This window comes from Ictidomys tridecemlineatus, chromosome 15 (assembly GCF_052094955.1).
Source record: "Ictidomys tridecemlineatus isolate mIctTri1 chromosome 15, mIctTri1.hap1, whole genome shotgun sequence".
Lineage (NCBI taxonomy): Eukaryota > Metazoa > Chordata > Mammalia > Rodentia > Sciuridae > Ictidomys > Ictidomys tridecemlineatus.
Genome location: NC_135491.1, coordinates 10,912,338 through 10,926,382, shown reverse-complemented (window position 1 = coordinate 10,926,382; position 14,045 = coordinate 10,912,338). Strand labels below are relative to the sequence as shown.

The following is a 14,045-nucleotide window of genomic DNA, read 5'->3' as shown; positions in this document are numbered from 1 at the left end:
AGAGGGGCCTGAGGGGGCTCTTCCCCAGCCGGGGGGCCTCCCACGGGGCGTGTCCTGCCTCTCTTCGCAGAATCTGGTGCATTGGGGGCTCCTTGGCTAGAGGGACCTTGAATATCGGGCCCAGGCGGGGCCGGGCAGCCCGGGAGGCCGGACAGTGGCGGGAACGGGGCCCTGTTGCGCGCCCGGTCCCCTGCACGCTCGTGCCGGACTCCCGCTAGCCTCTTCATTCCGCCCGGGGAGATCGTGGCGCGGTGGGGCGCAGGCTTGTTCCCAGGAGCCCTAGGTTCTTGACTCTGCGATTCCAGGCTCCAAGACCATTCCTAGAGGGGTCTGACGGCCTGGGTCTCGCCCGCAGTGCCTGACATGTGGGCAGTGGGTAATTGGAAGTTTTCTGGCTCTGGGGAAATCAGGTGATTATTGTGGATAAGGGCACAGGCTGTGGAAGCCAGTAGACCCATTTTACAGAAGGAATCCGAGAAACAGCGAGACTAAGGCGCTTGGAGAAGGTCACCCAGGTTAAGTTTGGCATCCATTCCATGTGGAACCTGGTCCAGGGTGTCTGGACTGGCATGGGGATGCTTTTAGCCTAAACTGACCCTGTGGGGGAATGGGTCCAAGTATAGACGACTGCTGACCCATTGTTGCCTAAACTAAACTGAGGCTGTAGAGCATACCAGGTAGGCAGCCACCATTCAGGCATCTGGGGAATGGATGGAGTGACAGCAAGGTGCTGTCGACCCACCCACTGGATGTCACTGACATGTGGGAGGCAGCTCAGGGGAGAGAAGTGCAGGTTGGGAGGGGAGAATGGGGCTGACTGTCTCTGTGACCTTGGGCAAGTTCCTTTCTTTCTTTGGGCCTTCGTTTCTCCAGTGATTAATGGAGGTTGTGGATGGGAGGGCTAGTCCTGTGATGGGCCACAAAGATGACTCCAGCCATGTTCCTGCTGTCTGGGGAGTGGGAGAGGAGACTGCCATAAACAAAGAGTTATGATCTTGGATGACTTGGGTGGTGACAGAAGTCTGGGTCAGGGACTCAGGGAGCCCAAAGGAGGACAAATAATATCACCTGGGGAGGATGCCAGGAGGAAATTTGGGGATAGAGCCCAGCCCATCTGGACTGGATCTTTTCAGCATTTTAGGGCTTGGCAACTCAGGAAATGGTGAAGTTCCTGTTGGAATGAAAACATAGGCCCTGTCTTCAGGAGCTTCCCAGTCTTTCAGAAAGGAGGTCTTTCCTCCTCTCATGGGTGGGGGTGGCTGCAGAGAGTATAGCTCAGGTTGCCCTGAACTTCCAGAAACCTAGATCTTCTCTTGTCCATCTCTACTTGAAAGTTGTCAATGCTTACCCTTGGCCTTTAGGAAAAAGTACAATTTTTTTTTTTAAGCAAATTGAGGCCTTGCATGATCTGACTTTTATTTATATTAAACTAGGATTTCTCAAGTCTGGTGCTATTGAAATTTTAGATTGAACAGTCTTTGTTGTGGGGAGCTGCCCCATGAACCTGAGGATGTTCAGCAACATCTGTGGGCTCTACACTAGATGTCAATAGCATACACACCCTTCCCTGTTTGTGACAACCAAAAATGTCTCTTAATGTTGTGAGTGCCCCCTGGGAGGGGGGCAGAATCCCTCTTGCTTGACAACCACTAGACTAGAGGAGGGCGAGCCACTGTGAACTCCCCAGTTCCAGTCGTGTGCCTCACAGCCTTTCCATGTTTCTCCCTCTTCACTTGGGTGATCTTTACTAATCCTCCAGATCTCAGCTGTCTTCTCCCCCGGAATGCTCTCTCTCATCCTCTCAGACTGGGTCAAGTGCCCCCTCTGGGGTCCCCTGTCCAGGCTGCCCACTCTGGATTGCCCCTGTCTGGGAACAGGTGTGGGTGTCTGTATTCCACTGAGGTGGGAGCCCTAGGAGGGCAGAGCCAGGACTATCTTGGTCACCGTTGTGTCCCTAGCACTGCTCTGCTTAGGGCCAGGCACGAGGAGATGCTCAGGGTTTGTGGAATTAATGGGTCTTGAACCAGAAGCTGGGCTGAGGTGAGGTTCCCCAGAGCGGGAGCCCGGCTTCCTCCCGTCCTGCCAGCAGCAGCAGCTGCTTCCTGGGCCCTTGGGGATGTTCCCAGGTGTTGTGTGTGAGATTGGACATGCAGGCCCAAGAGTGGGCGCTCTGTCTTAGTCACTTGATATGTTCACTGTCCCCGCCGCCGTCCACCAACTTGGGGGCCTAACACAGCCCCAGAGTGGGCAGACCCTCGCCCAGTCGTGTGCGCCAGCCAGCCAGGAGCTCAGGCCTAGAGCCCACAGCGCCACCGTGGAGTCCTTCAGCTGATACGGTGGAATCAGCACTGCCTGCCGGGGACACAGCTGTGGACAAACAGGCCCTGCCCTCCTGGAAGCCCTGCTCCCCTAGAGGCTGGGGAGGAGGGAAGTATGAACAGGGACGAGTAGTAACAAGATAAATAAGAACACACAGTGTCCTAGGTGGCGGCAAGTGCCGTGGACAGAAGTGAAGCTGTGGTGGGGACGCGCGGTGAGGGCTGGTGGGAGGGAGAGCTGCAGCTAATGCTTTTGGTTCTGGAGATTGAACCCAGGCCAGCGGCCCCGTCCTTCCTTTTCCTTTCCTTTCTTTCTTTCTTCTTCTTATTATTTTGGTTTGTTTGTTTGTGGACACAGGGTCTCACCAGGGTGCTGAGGCTGGCCTCAAACTTGCTGCCATCCTGCCTCAGCCTCCTGAGTTATTAAAATCTTTTGTTGTTGTTGTTGTTTTTGTACTGGGGATTGAACACAGGGGCATTCTCCCGCTGAGCCACATCCCTGTCCCTTTTTTTTTTAAAATTTTTGAGACAAGGCCTTGTTAAGTTGCTAAGGCTTTGAACTTGCGATCCTCCTGCCTCAGCTTCCCATGTTACTGTGATCACAAGCATAAACTGTTATGCCTGACTGGCTGCAGTTTAAAGAGGTGGTCCAGGAAGGCTTCTCTGAGGAGGTGACACTTGACTAAAGACCTAAAGGAGGTGTGGGAGGGAGTCACAAAAACACCTGAGGGAAAAGCTTTTCAGCTAAATGGAACAGTGCCTGCAAAGGCCTTGGGGTGAGCACTCTTGGTGTGGTATAGGAAGAGCCAGCAGCTGGCTGCGCCTCTGGAGAGGGAGGAGGGGGCACTTACTTTGCTAGGCTACCGAGAAGACTTGGCCTTTACTCTTTGAGAAAGAGGAGTCACTGTGAACTTGTCTGTGTTGGTGGAGGCAGAGTGGCCTTTAGCACACTTGTGCAGTGGAGAACCTCACATCTGGCCTGAGAGTCAGTCCTTCCTCAGAATCCACAGGAACTAGTCCCAGGACTCCCCTTCCCCCCAGCCTGGGCTGCTGCAGGCCTTTATGTAAAATGCTATGATATTTGCATACAACCTACACAGAGGTCATTTCTGGAGGACTCACGGTACTAATACAATGTAAATACTATGTAAACAGAACAGGAGCAAGGCCTGGAACCAGCAACTCTGGAGGCTGAGGCTGGAGGATGTGTCAAGGCCAGCCTCAGCAAGATGGCAACACCCGGTCTTAAAATAAAAATTAAAAAGGACTGAGGATGTGACTGGTGGTAAAGTGCCCCTGGGTTAATTCCCAGTACCAAAAAAAAGAACAAAGCTTTACTGTATTCTTTAGGGTGAATGGTAATAAGAAAAAGTAAAAGTACAGATGCAAATCCCCCCACCTGGATATTTTCCATCCACAACAGGTGGAATCCTTGGATGCAGAACCCACTAATGTGGGACCAACTGGACTTCATCTCCTTCAAAAGCTCCCCCATCTCCTCACTACCCCCCCCCCTGTCTTTGGTACCAGGGATCGAACCCAGGGGCACTGAGCCACATCCCCAGCCCTTTTTTCTATTTAATTTAGAGACAGGGTCTTCTAGGATCTGGCTGAGTGGCTGAGGCTGGCTTTGCACTGGCAATCCTCCTGCCTCAGCCTCCCGAGCCACTGGGATTACAGGTGTGCACCATCTCACCTGGACCCAGCCTTCTTTGCTTTGAGTCAGGGTCTCACTATGTTCCAGCACTGGCCTTGAACTTTTAGTCCTCTGGAATTACAGAAATGTGCCACCGCATCCAGTCCCTCACCTATACTTTTCCCTCTGGAGAGAATACCCGTCCTGGGGCTCCCTGTGGGGCTCCCTGTCTCTGCCTGAGGGTCTGTCACAAATGTCAAAGGTAGCTCCTCGGGTCCTCGCTGATCAGGGCCACCCTGCGCCCTACCTACCCCTGCCCCGGTGGCTGTCACTCTCCTGTCTTGTTTCTGCAGAGCACTCTTCCGGTTTTCCAGGCCTGCCTGTCTTCCCTCTGGTCCCTGGGTCTAGGCCGAGACCGTGGTCCCACCCCCTGGGGCTCAGAAGGTGTGCAGGGAGCAGTGTCTTCAAGGAAAGCTCTTCTCTCCGATTAGTACCAGCATTTTTATAACCTGGCCCTCAGGTCAGGGAGGCAAAGTGACATGACCTTCCAAGGTGTCGTAGCCAAGAACTGTTGGGCCAGGACCACAGCTGTGTCTGACCCTGGAGCCCCACTTCTGACTTCAGTGTTGAGTTGTGCTTTGGGAAACGGCAGGAAAGTGTCTTCTGGTGATGGGGACAGGAGGTGACAACCAACACCTGTAACGCGCCAGCCCCAGGCTTCGCCCTCTTCCCCAGGCATGTGCTGTCTGCCAGGCGAAGTGGACAGAAAGACACTGCAAAAGAGTGGGCCCTGGTGGGGCAGGCCAGGCAGCAGGGCCTCGGGAAAGGGAGGGCGGGTCCTTTGGGGGCAGCAGGTGCCATGTATTTGTCGGCTGTTCTCGTGCTCCACCTGGTGCTGGCCCTGTGCCGGTCAGTACTCCTGAGTAGACAGGCCACAGCTCTGGTTCTGTCTCCTGATGGGCGAGGGGCTGCGATCAGGGGGACAGGGACGGGATGGGGAAGCCAGCAGGGTGCCTGCTCAGACTCCCACACGCGCTCCTTAGGGGTTTTCTGATTCTGAACATTGTTTCAGTGAGGACTCTTGTGGCCTCCTGCTGTCGTCTTCGTCCTTCCGGAGTGACCCAGACCAGTAGCTTAACCTCTGGAGCGGTTTGGAGCCTGCCCGGGCTCTGTGTGTGTTCAGGGCGCCCACCTCCCTGCCTGGCTCCCGCTCAACCTAGTCCCCCGTGTCACCTCTGGACCAGCAGCCCCTGGAGGGCAGGACTGGGCTCAGGAGGCTTCAGGAACTATTTGCCCAGGGAAGGGCCTTTCAGACAAACCGCAGCCTCACATGGCCCCCAGCTCACACGGCTGCTCTTACCTCTGTTTCTGCACCTGCCCCGACCCTGCCCCTGCCTCCTGTGCCTACCAGTTGCTGCAGTTTCACTCTCAGCTCCCTGAGCCCTGGCCTGGCTCAGGTGTCCTTTCTGGGCTCCTGTATCCCAGCCCTGTCTGCTTTGGGTCACCACTGTCTAGAGATAGGTCTGTCTCCGCTGGGTTATAGATCCCCAGGAGGTCAGCACAGGGCTGTCTGGGTCACCACTGTGTCCCCAGCACAGAGGAGGCACTCGGAGTATTTTCCTCCTGAGAGAAGAAAAGCCAGCTCCCTGCCCGGGCTTTCTTTTATCCACTCCCTGGCTGTTGGTCCAGCCCTCTCTGTGCCCGGCCCTCCTGGGCCTTGTTGGGTGGTGGTGCCTAAAATAGCCCTGTCTCATGTCCTGTTCCCTCTCCTAACTCTGGTGTGTGTTCCCCACAGGTGACCAGCAATGGCAGCATTGGGAGGGACCCGCCGGCGGACACCCAACCCCAGAACCCACCACCCCAGCCAGCACCCAATGCCTGGCAGGTCATCAAAGGCGTGCTGTTCAGGTAAGCAGCTGGGGATTGGGTTTGTTCCCTGGAGAACTCCAAATAAGGAAAGCATAAGGGTTAGGTGCCGGATTGAACATCTGGAGTCCCCGTAACTTGGCAGGCTGAGGCAGGAGGGTCACAAATTCGAGTCCACCTGGGCAACTTAGCAAAACCCATTCTCAAAATAAAGAATACAGTGTGGAGCACTTGCCTAGCACGTGTAACGCTCTGGGGCCAAGCCCTGGTGCCATTAAAAAAAGAAAACTGGGTGCAGTGGTGTACATAGGCCTATAATCCCAGTGGTTTGGGAGGCTGAGGCAGGAAGGTTGCACGTTCAAATCTAGCCTCAGCAACTCGTGAGGCCCTGAGCAACTTAGTGAGACCCCACCTCAAAATGAAAAATAAAGAGTGGTCTAGGAGAAAAGTGCACCCATGTTCAGTTGCCAGTACCCCCTCCCCCCTCCCTTGGAAAAGAAAAAAAGCAAAGCAGAAGGAAGAAAGGAGGACTCACCTGTGGGTGATGCTCATTGTCACTGGGAGAGGGTGACTTTTTTTTTTTTTTAATATTTTTTAGTTGTGGATGGACACAATACTCTTATTTTCTTTCTTTATTTTTAATGTGGTGCTGAGGATCAAACCCTGTACCTCACACGTGCTAGGCGGGCGCTCTGCCCCTGAGCCACAGCCTCAGCCTGGAGGTTCACTTTTCGTGTGATGGAAGTTCATTTTTTCGCGGTGCTGGGGTGCGCACGGGAGCCTGCGCTCACCACACTGAGCCACCTCCCCAGCCCTCGTCTTTTTTTTGTTCTGGGTCCTAGTCTCTCTTTCTCTCTCTCTCTCTCTCTTTTTTTTTTTAAATGTTTATTTTTTAGTTTTAGGTGGACACAATATCTTTATTTTATTTTTATGTGGTGCTGAGGATCGAACCCAGGGCCTCACGCATGCCAGGCGAGTGCACTACCACTTGAGACACATCCCGAGCCCCCTAATCTCTCTCTCTTTTTTGGGGGGAGTGCTGGGGATTGAACCCAGGGCCTTGTGCATGGGAGGCACAAACTCTGCGAACTGAGCTATACCCCCAGCCCCGCCGGGTCCTAATCTCTTATAAGGAATCCAGTCATGGTGGATTAGGACCTCATGTAGCCTGAGTGACATCTTAATTTCAATTTTATCCTGTTTTGTGGTACTGGGGATTGAATTCAGGGGTGCTCTGTCACTGTCCTAACCCTTTTTATTTTTTGTTTTGCCACAGGGTCTCACTAAGCTTAATGAGAGCAGCTTTCAAATTTATGACCCCCTGCTTTGGCCTCCCAAGTAGCTGCAGTTCCAGTAGCTGTGCCTGGCCTTGCTTATTTAAAAGGTTTTATTCATTGTGCTGAGGGTCAAACCCAGGGCCTCATGCCTACTAAGCACATATCTACTGCTAAATTGCCTATCGATTATTATTATTATTATTGCCAGCTCTAAACATAGTCACTGAGGTACTAAGAGTTATTCCTTCAACACAGGAATTTTGGGGAACACAACTCAGTCTGCAACCTCTACAGAGAAAATTTACTATTTTAAGGTTGGGTGTAGTGCTTAGTGATAGACCACTTGCCTAGTGTGCTCAGAACCCTGCCTTCAATCCCCACAAGTGCAACAGAAGACAAAAACTGACCATTTTAACTATATATATGTATATTCTTTGCAAGGGTGGTGGGGAGACCAGGAATTAAACCCAGAGACACTTTACCATTGAGATACATCCCAAATCCTTTTTTTTTTTAATATATATATTTTTATTTTTTAGTTGTAGTTGGACACAATACCTTTATTTTATTTATTTTTATGTGGTGCTGAGGATTGAACCCAGCGCCTCGCTCATGTTAGGTGAGCACTTTACCACTGAGCCACAACCCCAGCCCCAGTCCTTTTAATTTTTAAATTCGAGACAGGGTCTTGCTAAATTGCTGGCCTCAAACTGGCTACCCTGCCTACGCCGTCAGAGTTCCTGGGATTACGGGTGTGCACCATCATGTCCAGCTATTTTAAGCCTTTCTAAGTGTAATCTCCTGTGGTATTAAGTATATTCACATTGCCAGGTGAGATGGCGCACTCCTGTAATCCCCGTGACTTGGGAGGCTGAGGCAGGAGGATCACAAGTTCAAAGCCAGGCTGGGCAACTTAGCGAGACTCTGTCACAGAATAAAAAATAAAATGGACTAGGGTTGTAGCTCAGTGGTAAAGTATCCCTGGGTTCAATCCCTAGTACCCCCAAAATAAAAATAAATAAAAAACAAAAAGACTGAGGTGTATCTCAGTTGATAGAGTGCCCAGATGTACCCCCAGACCCCAACCAGATGCAAAAGTACATTCACCCTGATGCATGCCTGTCACGCTGTTCACCTTCCCAAACTGAAACCCACTAAATACAGACTCCCCACTTTGTCTTCTCACTGCCTTCTGACATTTGTATACTTTCTGTGTGTGTGTGCGCGCGTGTGTCTGTCTCTCTCTTTTTTTGGCCCTAGAGATTGAACCCAGGGACGCTTTACCACTGAGCCACACCCCCAGTTTTTAAATTTTGAGACAGGGTGTTGTTAAGTTGCCAAAGGTCTTGCTGAATTGTTGAGACTGGCCTTGACCTTGTGGTCCTCTGGATTACAGGCATGTACCACCATGTCTACTTCTGTCCCTGTGACTTTTTTTTAAACTTTTAGTTGTAGTTGGGCACAATACCTTTGTTTTATTTATTTATTTTTATGGGTGCTGAGGATCAAACCAGGACCTCACATGTGCTTGGAAAGCGCTCTACTGCTGAGCCCCAGCCCCAGCCCCTGTCCCTGACTTTTACTGCTTTGGTTAGCTCTGATGAACGGTCAGCCTTTGTTTTCCTGTGACAGGCGATGGTATCTTCTTGCGTATGGATTCTCATGTTCCTTCCAACAGTGGGACTCAGGGCTGTGCCCTCAGTGTCTAGTTGCCTGAAGTCTTGGGGGGATAATAGGTGGAATGGGGTAGTATATCTGACACTTGGTTTGTCCCTGTCTGTTTACACCTATGACAGGCCCTTTTTCTGGTCTGTGCCCTTATTTACCCATCTGTAAAATGGACATTTCTTTGTTCTCTTCTTTTTGGAGAGGTACTTCAGTAAAATGGTCAAAAAGACCAGGCCATACAGTTAGGCAGTCATCTGTCCTCTTTCAACTGTGAGGAATTACACAGCAGAAAGGTGTAAGTTTTGTTTTCTTCCTTTCCTTCAGGGGCACTCTACTACTGAGCCACATCCCCAACACTGTTTATGTTTATTATTTGAGACAGGGTTTCACAAAGTTGCCTGGCTGGCCTCAAACTTGGGATAGCTAGAATGTCTGCACATCACCAGGGCCGGCCACAGGGAAGGCTGGGAAATGTAGTCTTTATTCTGGGGACCCAAGCACCTTGCTGAAAAGCAGTGATTCTGTTCCTAAAGTGAAAGGAGGTGATTCTGTGGGGACAGGGGATCCGTCTATAGATTGTTGGGCAGATCTGTAATTTATTAGATTTCCTCTAAATTTGTAAATCATATGTATTTATTATACAAAATAAAACAATTTAGACAACATAGAAGAGTATAAAGAAAAATGAGGGGCCTGAGTTTAGCTCAGTTGTACGTTTCCCAAGTCCTGTGAAGCCATGTGGAGTCTGCGTACACCCTGCTCACAGGCTCCCATTTACTTCACTATTTTGGAGGGGAGAGAAAGGAATGGAACCCAAGGATGCTTTACCGAGCCTCATCTCCAACCCTTTTTAAAAATTTCTTATTTAGAGCCAGAGTCTCACTAAGTTGCCCAGGGCTCCGCCAAGTTCCTGAGGCTGGCTTTTGAACTTGCCATCCTCCTAGTCACTGGGATCACAGGTGTGCGGCGCTTTCCCGTTTACTTTCAGTCGTCCCTAGATCTCTTGTAATGCCTAACACAGTGCGGAAAAGGTGTTACACTGTACTGTTCAGGGAATAATGAGATGAAAAAGGTTTATACATGTTCAGAAGCAGTTTTTATTTTTGAATGCTTTCTATCTGCGGTTGGTTGATTTCATGTAAGTGAAACCTGCAGCTCTGGAGGGCCAACACTAAAGAAAAGGCGGGACTATTGGTTGGTGGCCATCTGGTGAGCACATACCTAGTAATTGGCCCTAAGCGGCTCACATTAGGATGCTCAAAGACAAAACTTGTTTAAGAAAAATTATGAGCAACCCACTTGTCCAAAATAGCGAATCAGCTAACATCATTTGGGGCAGAGAAGGTTGGGGGCAGGGGTGGCTCCCATCGCTTGGGAGAGCTGGCCTCAGCACGGCTCTGTCACCTCTCAGCTGTGGCATCTGCTCAGGTGATCACCTTTCCTGTGCCTCAGTTTCCACCTCACAGATGGGAGTGTTGACCAAGGGTCATCAAATGGATTCTATGAGAATCCATGTCACCAGTGTGACATTGCTTTTCATTGCTTTCATTATGGGCTGGGGCTGAGGCTCAGCGGCAGAGCGCTTGCCTAGCACGTGTGAGCCCCGAGTTCGATCCTTAGCACCACAAAAAAATAATTAAACGAAATATACTGTGTCCATGTACAACTAAAAAATAACCCACAAAATCTGACACAGTTGTCAATCACATTCTGCCGTGGGACAGAGTCATCTGCCTGGTGTCCTCCAAGAGTGTCATATAGCCAGCATGGTGGCACATCCTGTAATCCCAGTGGCTCAGGAGGATGGCAAGTTCAAAGCCAGTCTCAGCAACTTAGCAAGACCCTGTCTGAAAATAAAAAGGGCTGGGGCTGGGGCTCAGTGGTGGAGCACTCCTGGGTCAATCCTTAGAGTCCCACGGGCTACCGGGAGCTGTGCAGGAAGAACTCTCTTCTGGGTGTTGAGCCCCTAAGCCTGGGCACGCTCCTGCCGCTGGCGCCCCAGGCTTCTCCACCCTGAGCTCCTTCCCCCTCCCTTCCCCCATGGCCATGTAAGGATTTAGGATCTTATTCTGTGTCACTCATTTTTCACGGCCCAGCAGCTCTGCATAGATTACTGGTGTCCTTCCCCTCATTTTTACAGAAGAAGCAGGCTGTGTCACCCTCTGGCCTCTCCTTGGTGTTTTCTCATTAGCAAGGTATCTGAGGAATCTTTCTGCATCAGTACAGAAGGGAGCTTGCTGCGGATGAAAGAGCTCTAATACAGACTCACCGCAGGCTCATTTCCTCCCGAGAACCAGCCACGCCGCCGTCAGCTGGGTGGGTGCACACAGACCATTTTGTCTGGAGTCATCTTTGTTTTTAAGGTGGACACAGTATCTTTATTTTACTTTTATGTGGTGCTGAGAATCGAACCTAGGGGCTCAAGCATGCTAGGCGAGCGCGTTACCGCGTGAGCCACATCCCCAGCCCTGGAGTCATCTTTTAAGGTGTTTTTTGTTTTGTTTTGTTTTGTTTTGTTTTTGGTTCAGAGGTAAACCTAGGGCCACCTAACTGCCCCAGCACTTCTTATTATTTATTTTGAGACAGGGTCTTGTTAAGTTGCTGAGGGTCTTGCAAAGTTGCTGAGGCTGGCCTCAAACTTGTAGTCCTCCTGCCTCAGCCTCCTGAGTTGCTGGGATTACAGGTGTGCTCCACCACATCTGGCAGTGCTTTTTATTTTCAATTTTGATTTAGGGTCTCAATGGGTAGCCCCAGGCTGGCCTTGAATTTATGAGCGTCCCAAGTAACTGGGATTAAAGGCATGCACCACCGCTGCTGCCCCCTGCCAGTCTGCACCGCCTCTGAGTGCTGGGAATGGAAGCCAGGGTCCTCACACCCACACACTCTACCTTTGAGTACTTTTTTATTTTATTTTCAGACAGGTCTCACTACGTTTCCTAGGCTGGCCTCAAACTTGTCATCCTCCCATCTGTGTTGGAGTTCTTAAATTGAGGTTCAGGTTTATTTTCAGGGTCCCGTGAACTCCTCACAGCTTTAGGGAGATTATGTGAACTAGGCCCTGGGGACGGGTGGCATGTGTGCATTTGAGCTTGTCCTCAAACTAGACCCGTGGTTGCTGGGGTGGAGATGGCCAGCACTGGGTGTAGAAAGGAGTGGGGAGATGGAGGGTTTGGTTTGGTTTGTTTTTCCCTCTCCATCACTCAGGGATTGAACTCAGCGGTGCTTCACCACAGAGCTACATCCCAGCCCTGTTTGTTTTATATTTTGAAACAAGGACTTACTAGGTGGCTGAGACTGGCTTTGAACTTATGATCCTCCTGCCTCGGCCTCTAGAGTCACTGGGATTACAGGCGTGCATTCCCGTGTCCAGCTAGGAGGTTTTTTTTTTTTTTGTACCGGGAATTGAACTGAGCCACCTCCCCAGCCCATTTTTGTATTTTGTTTAGAGACAGGGTCTCGCGGAGTTGCCGAGCACCTTGTACCTGGCCAGCTAGGAGTTTTAATTTATGTCTTTTTATACATTTACAAGTTTCCAGCTGAGTATGGTGATGCACACCTGTAATCCCAGAGACTCGGGAGCCTGAGGCAGAAGGATCACAGGTTTGAGGCCAACCTGGACCACTCTAGAGCACCCGTCTCAGAGTAAAATACAAAGGGTGCTCGGGATGTGGCTCAGTGGCGGAGCACTGGCCTAAGCCTGCTGAGACCCAGGGTTCAATTCCTAGTAATGAGAAAAAAAGGGAAAGAAGTCATATTTACAATTTTTTCTGAACTGGTGGCTGTAGGGCGGTAGTTTGGGTGGGAGGGAGTGAGGGAGGACTTAAAGTCTGTTTTTTTGCTTACTCAGGTAAATTGAAAAGTGTCGGGGCTGGGGATGTGGCTCAAGCGGTAGCGCGCTCGCCTGGCATGCGTGTGGGCCCAGGTTCGATCCTCAGCACCACATGCCAACAAAGATGTTGTGTCCGCCAAAAACTAAAAATAAATATTGAAAAAATTCTCTCTCTCTCTCTCTCTCAAAAAAAAAAAAAAAAGTGCCAGGAGGGTCCGGGCCCTGTAGGCCTGGCTCCATGAGCAGAGGCCCGTGTCTGTGAGCCCTCCACAAAGGCCCTGAAGACCATGGAGACACGTGTTCTCCAGAGAACTAGGGCATGGAGCCCCAGCCTGCCTGGTTTTATTCAGGGGACTTTCCTTCTGGGACCCAGGAGCCCAGAGGGCTGGGGACCTCCATGGGCTCCTCACTAGGCAGGATAGAGCTGCCTGTGGGTGTCTTGGCTCCCAAACGTTCCTGGGCGTATTTACTAAAAATGGGAGCTTCTCATGGAGGCGGTTGGGTCCCCAGAGAATGCCAGCCGCGTGCCTCAGGGACTTTTTGGGGAGGCAGCAGGTGGCTGAGCTGGGCCACGGCCCCTGAGACCCCAGACCCCTGGGCCTCATGGCTTCTGCAGGCAGAGGCAAGTCCCTGCGCCTGACCGAGCTCAGCCGGGGGCAGCCCGCCCTGCCAGCGGAGCACCTGGTCCTTTTCCACTTTACAAGCTTTTGTTTTTGTGGTGCTGGGGATGGAGCCCAGGGCCTTGTGCTTAACCGGTGGGTGCTCCCACCGAGCTGCACCCCAGCTCAAAATCCAGGCTTCTCAGCTGGACAGTGGCACGTGCCTTTAATCCCAGCCGCTGGGAGGCTGAGGCAAGAAGATGGCAAGTTTGAGCTCTTTCCGCCATGTCTTCGTGCTTCCATAATGGTGCGCGTGAACGTCCTGGCTGATGCTCTCAAGAGCACCAACAATGCCGAAAAGAGAGGCAAACGCCAGGTCCTTATTAGGCCGTGCTCCAAAGTCATTGTCCGGTTTCTAACTGTGGTGATGAAGCATGGTTACATTGGCGAATTTGAAATCATTGATGATCACAGAGCTGGGAAAATTGTTGTCAACCTCACAGGCAGGTTAAACAAGTGTGGAGTGATAAGCCCCAGATTTGATGTGCAGCTCAAAGACCTGGAAAAATGGCAGAATAATCTGCTGCCATCCCGTCAGTTTGGTTTCATTGTATTGACAACCTCTGCTGGCATCATGGACCAAGAAGAAGCAAGAAGAAAACACACAGGAGGAAAAATCCTGGGATTCTTTTTCTAGGGATGTAAAATATACATATAATAAAATGCCTCACTGGACTCTCCTTCTAAAAAAAAAAAAAAGAAGAAGATGGCAAGTTTGAGGCACCAGCCTCAGCAATTCAGCGAGACCCTGTCTCAAATTTATAAAGGAGGCTGGGGATATGGCTCAGTGGT

The 14,045-nt window shown here is 51.0% G+C and overlaps 1 protein-coding gene, 1 non-coding gene and 1 pseudogene across 2 annotated transcripts in view; 2 read left to right on the top strand and 1 right to left on the bottom strand.

Annotated features, from left to right (window-relative positions):
* The window catches only part of Clptm1 (CLPTM1 regulator of GABA type A receptor forward trafficking), a 28,067-nt gene that overhangs the window by 127 nt on the left and 13,895 nt on the right, over window positions 1–14,045 (top strand). Inside the window, exon 2 of the mRNA XM_005338206.5 lies at window positions 5,750–5,862. Within this exon, the coding sequence (XP_005338263.1) occupies window positions 5,750–5,862 (113 nt within the window). The remainder of the gene's footprint in view (window positions 1–5,749; window positions 5,863–14,045) is intronic.
* On the bottom strand, window positions 6,852–6,924 carry Trnag-ccc (transfer RNA glycine (anticodon CCC)). The gene has a single exon. It is a non-coding gene; the product is annotated as a tRNA-Gly (tRNA).
* LOC101967708 (small ribosomal subunit protein uS8 pseudogene) lies at window positions 13,466–13,928 on the top strand (annotated as a pseudogene).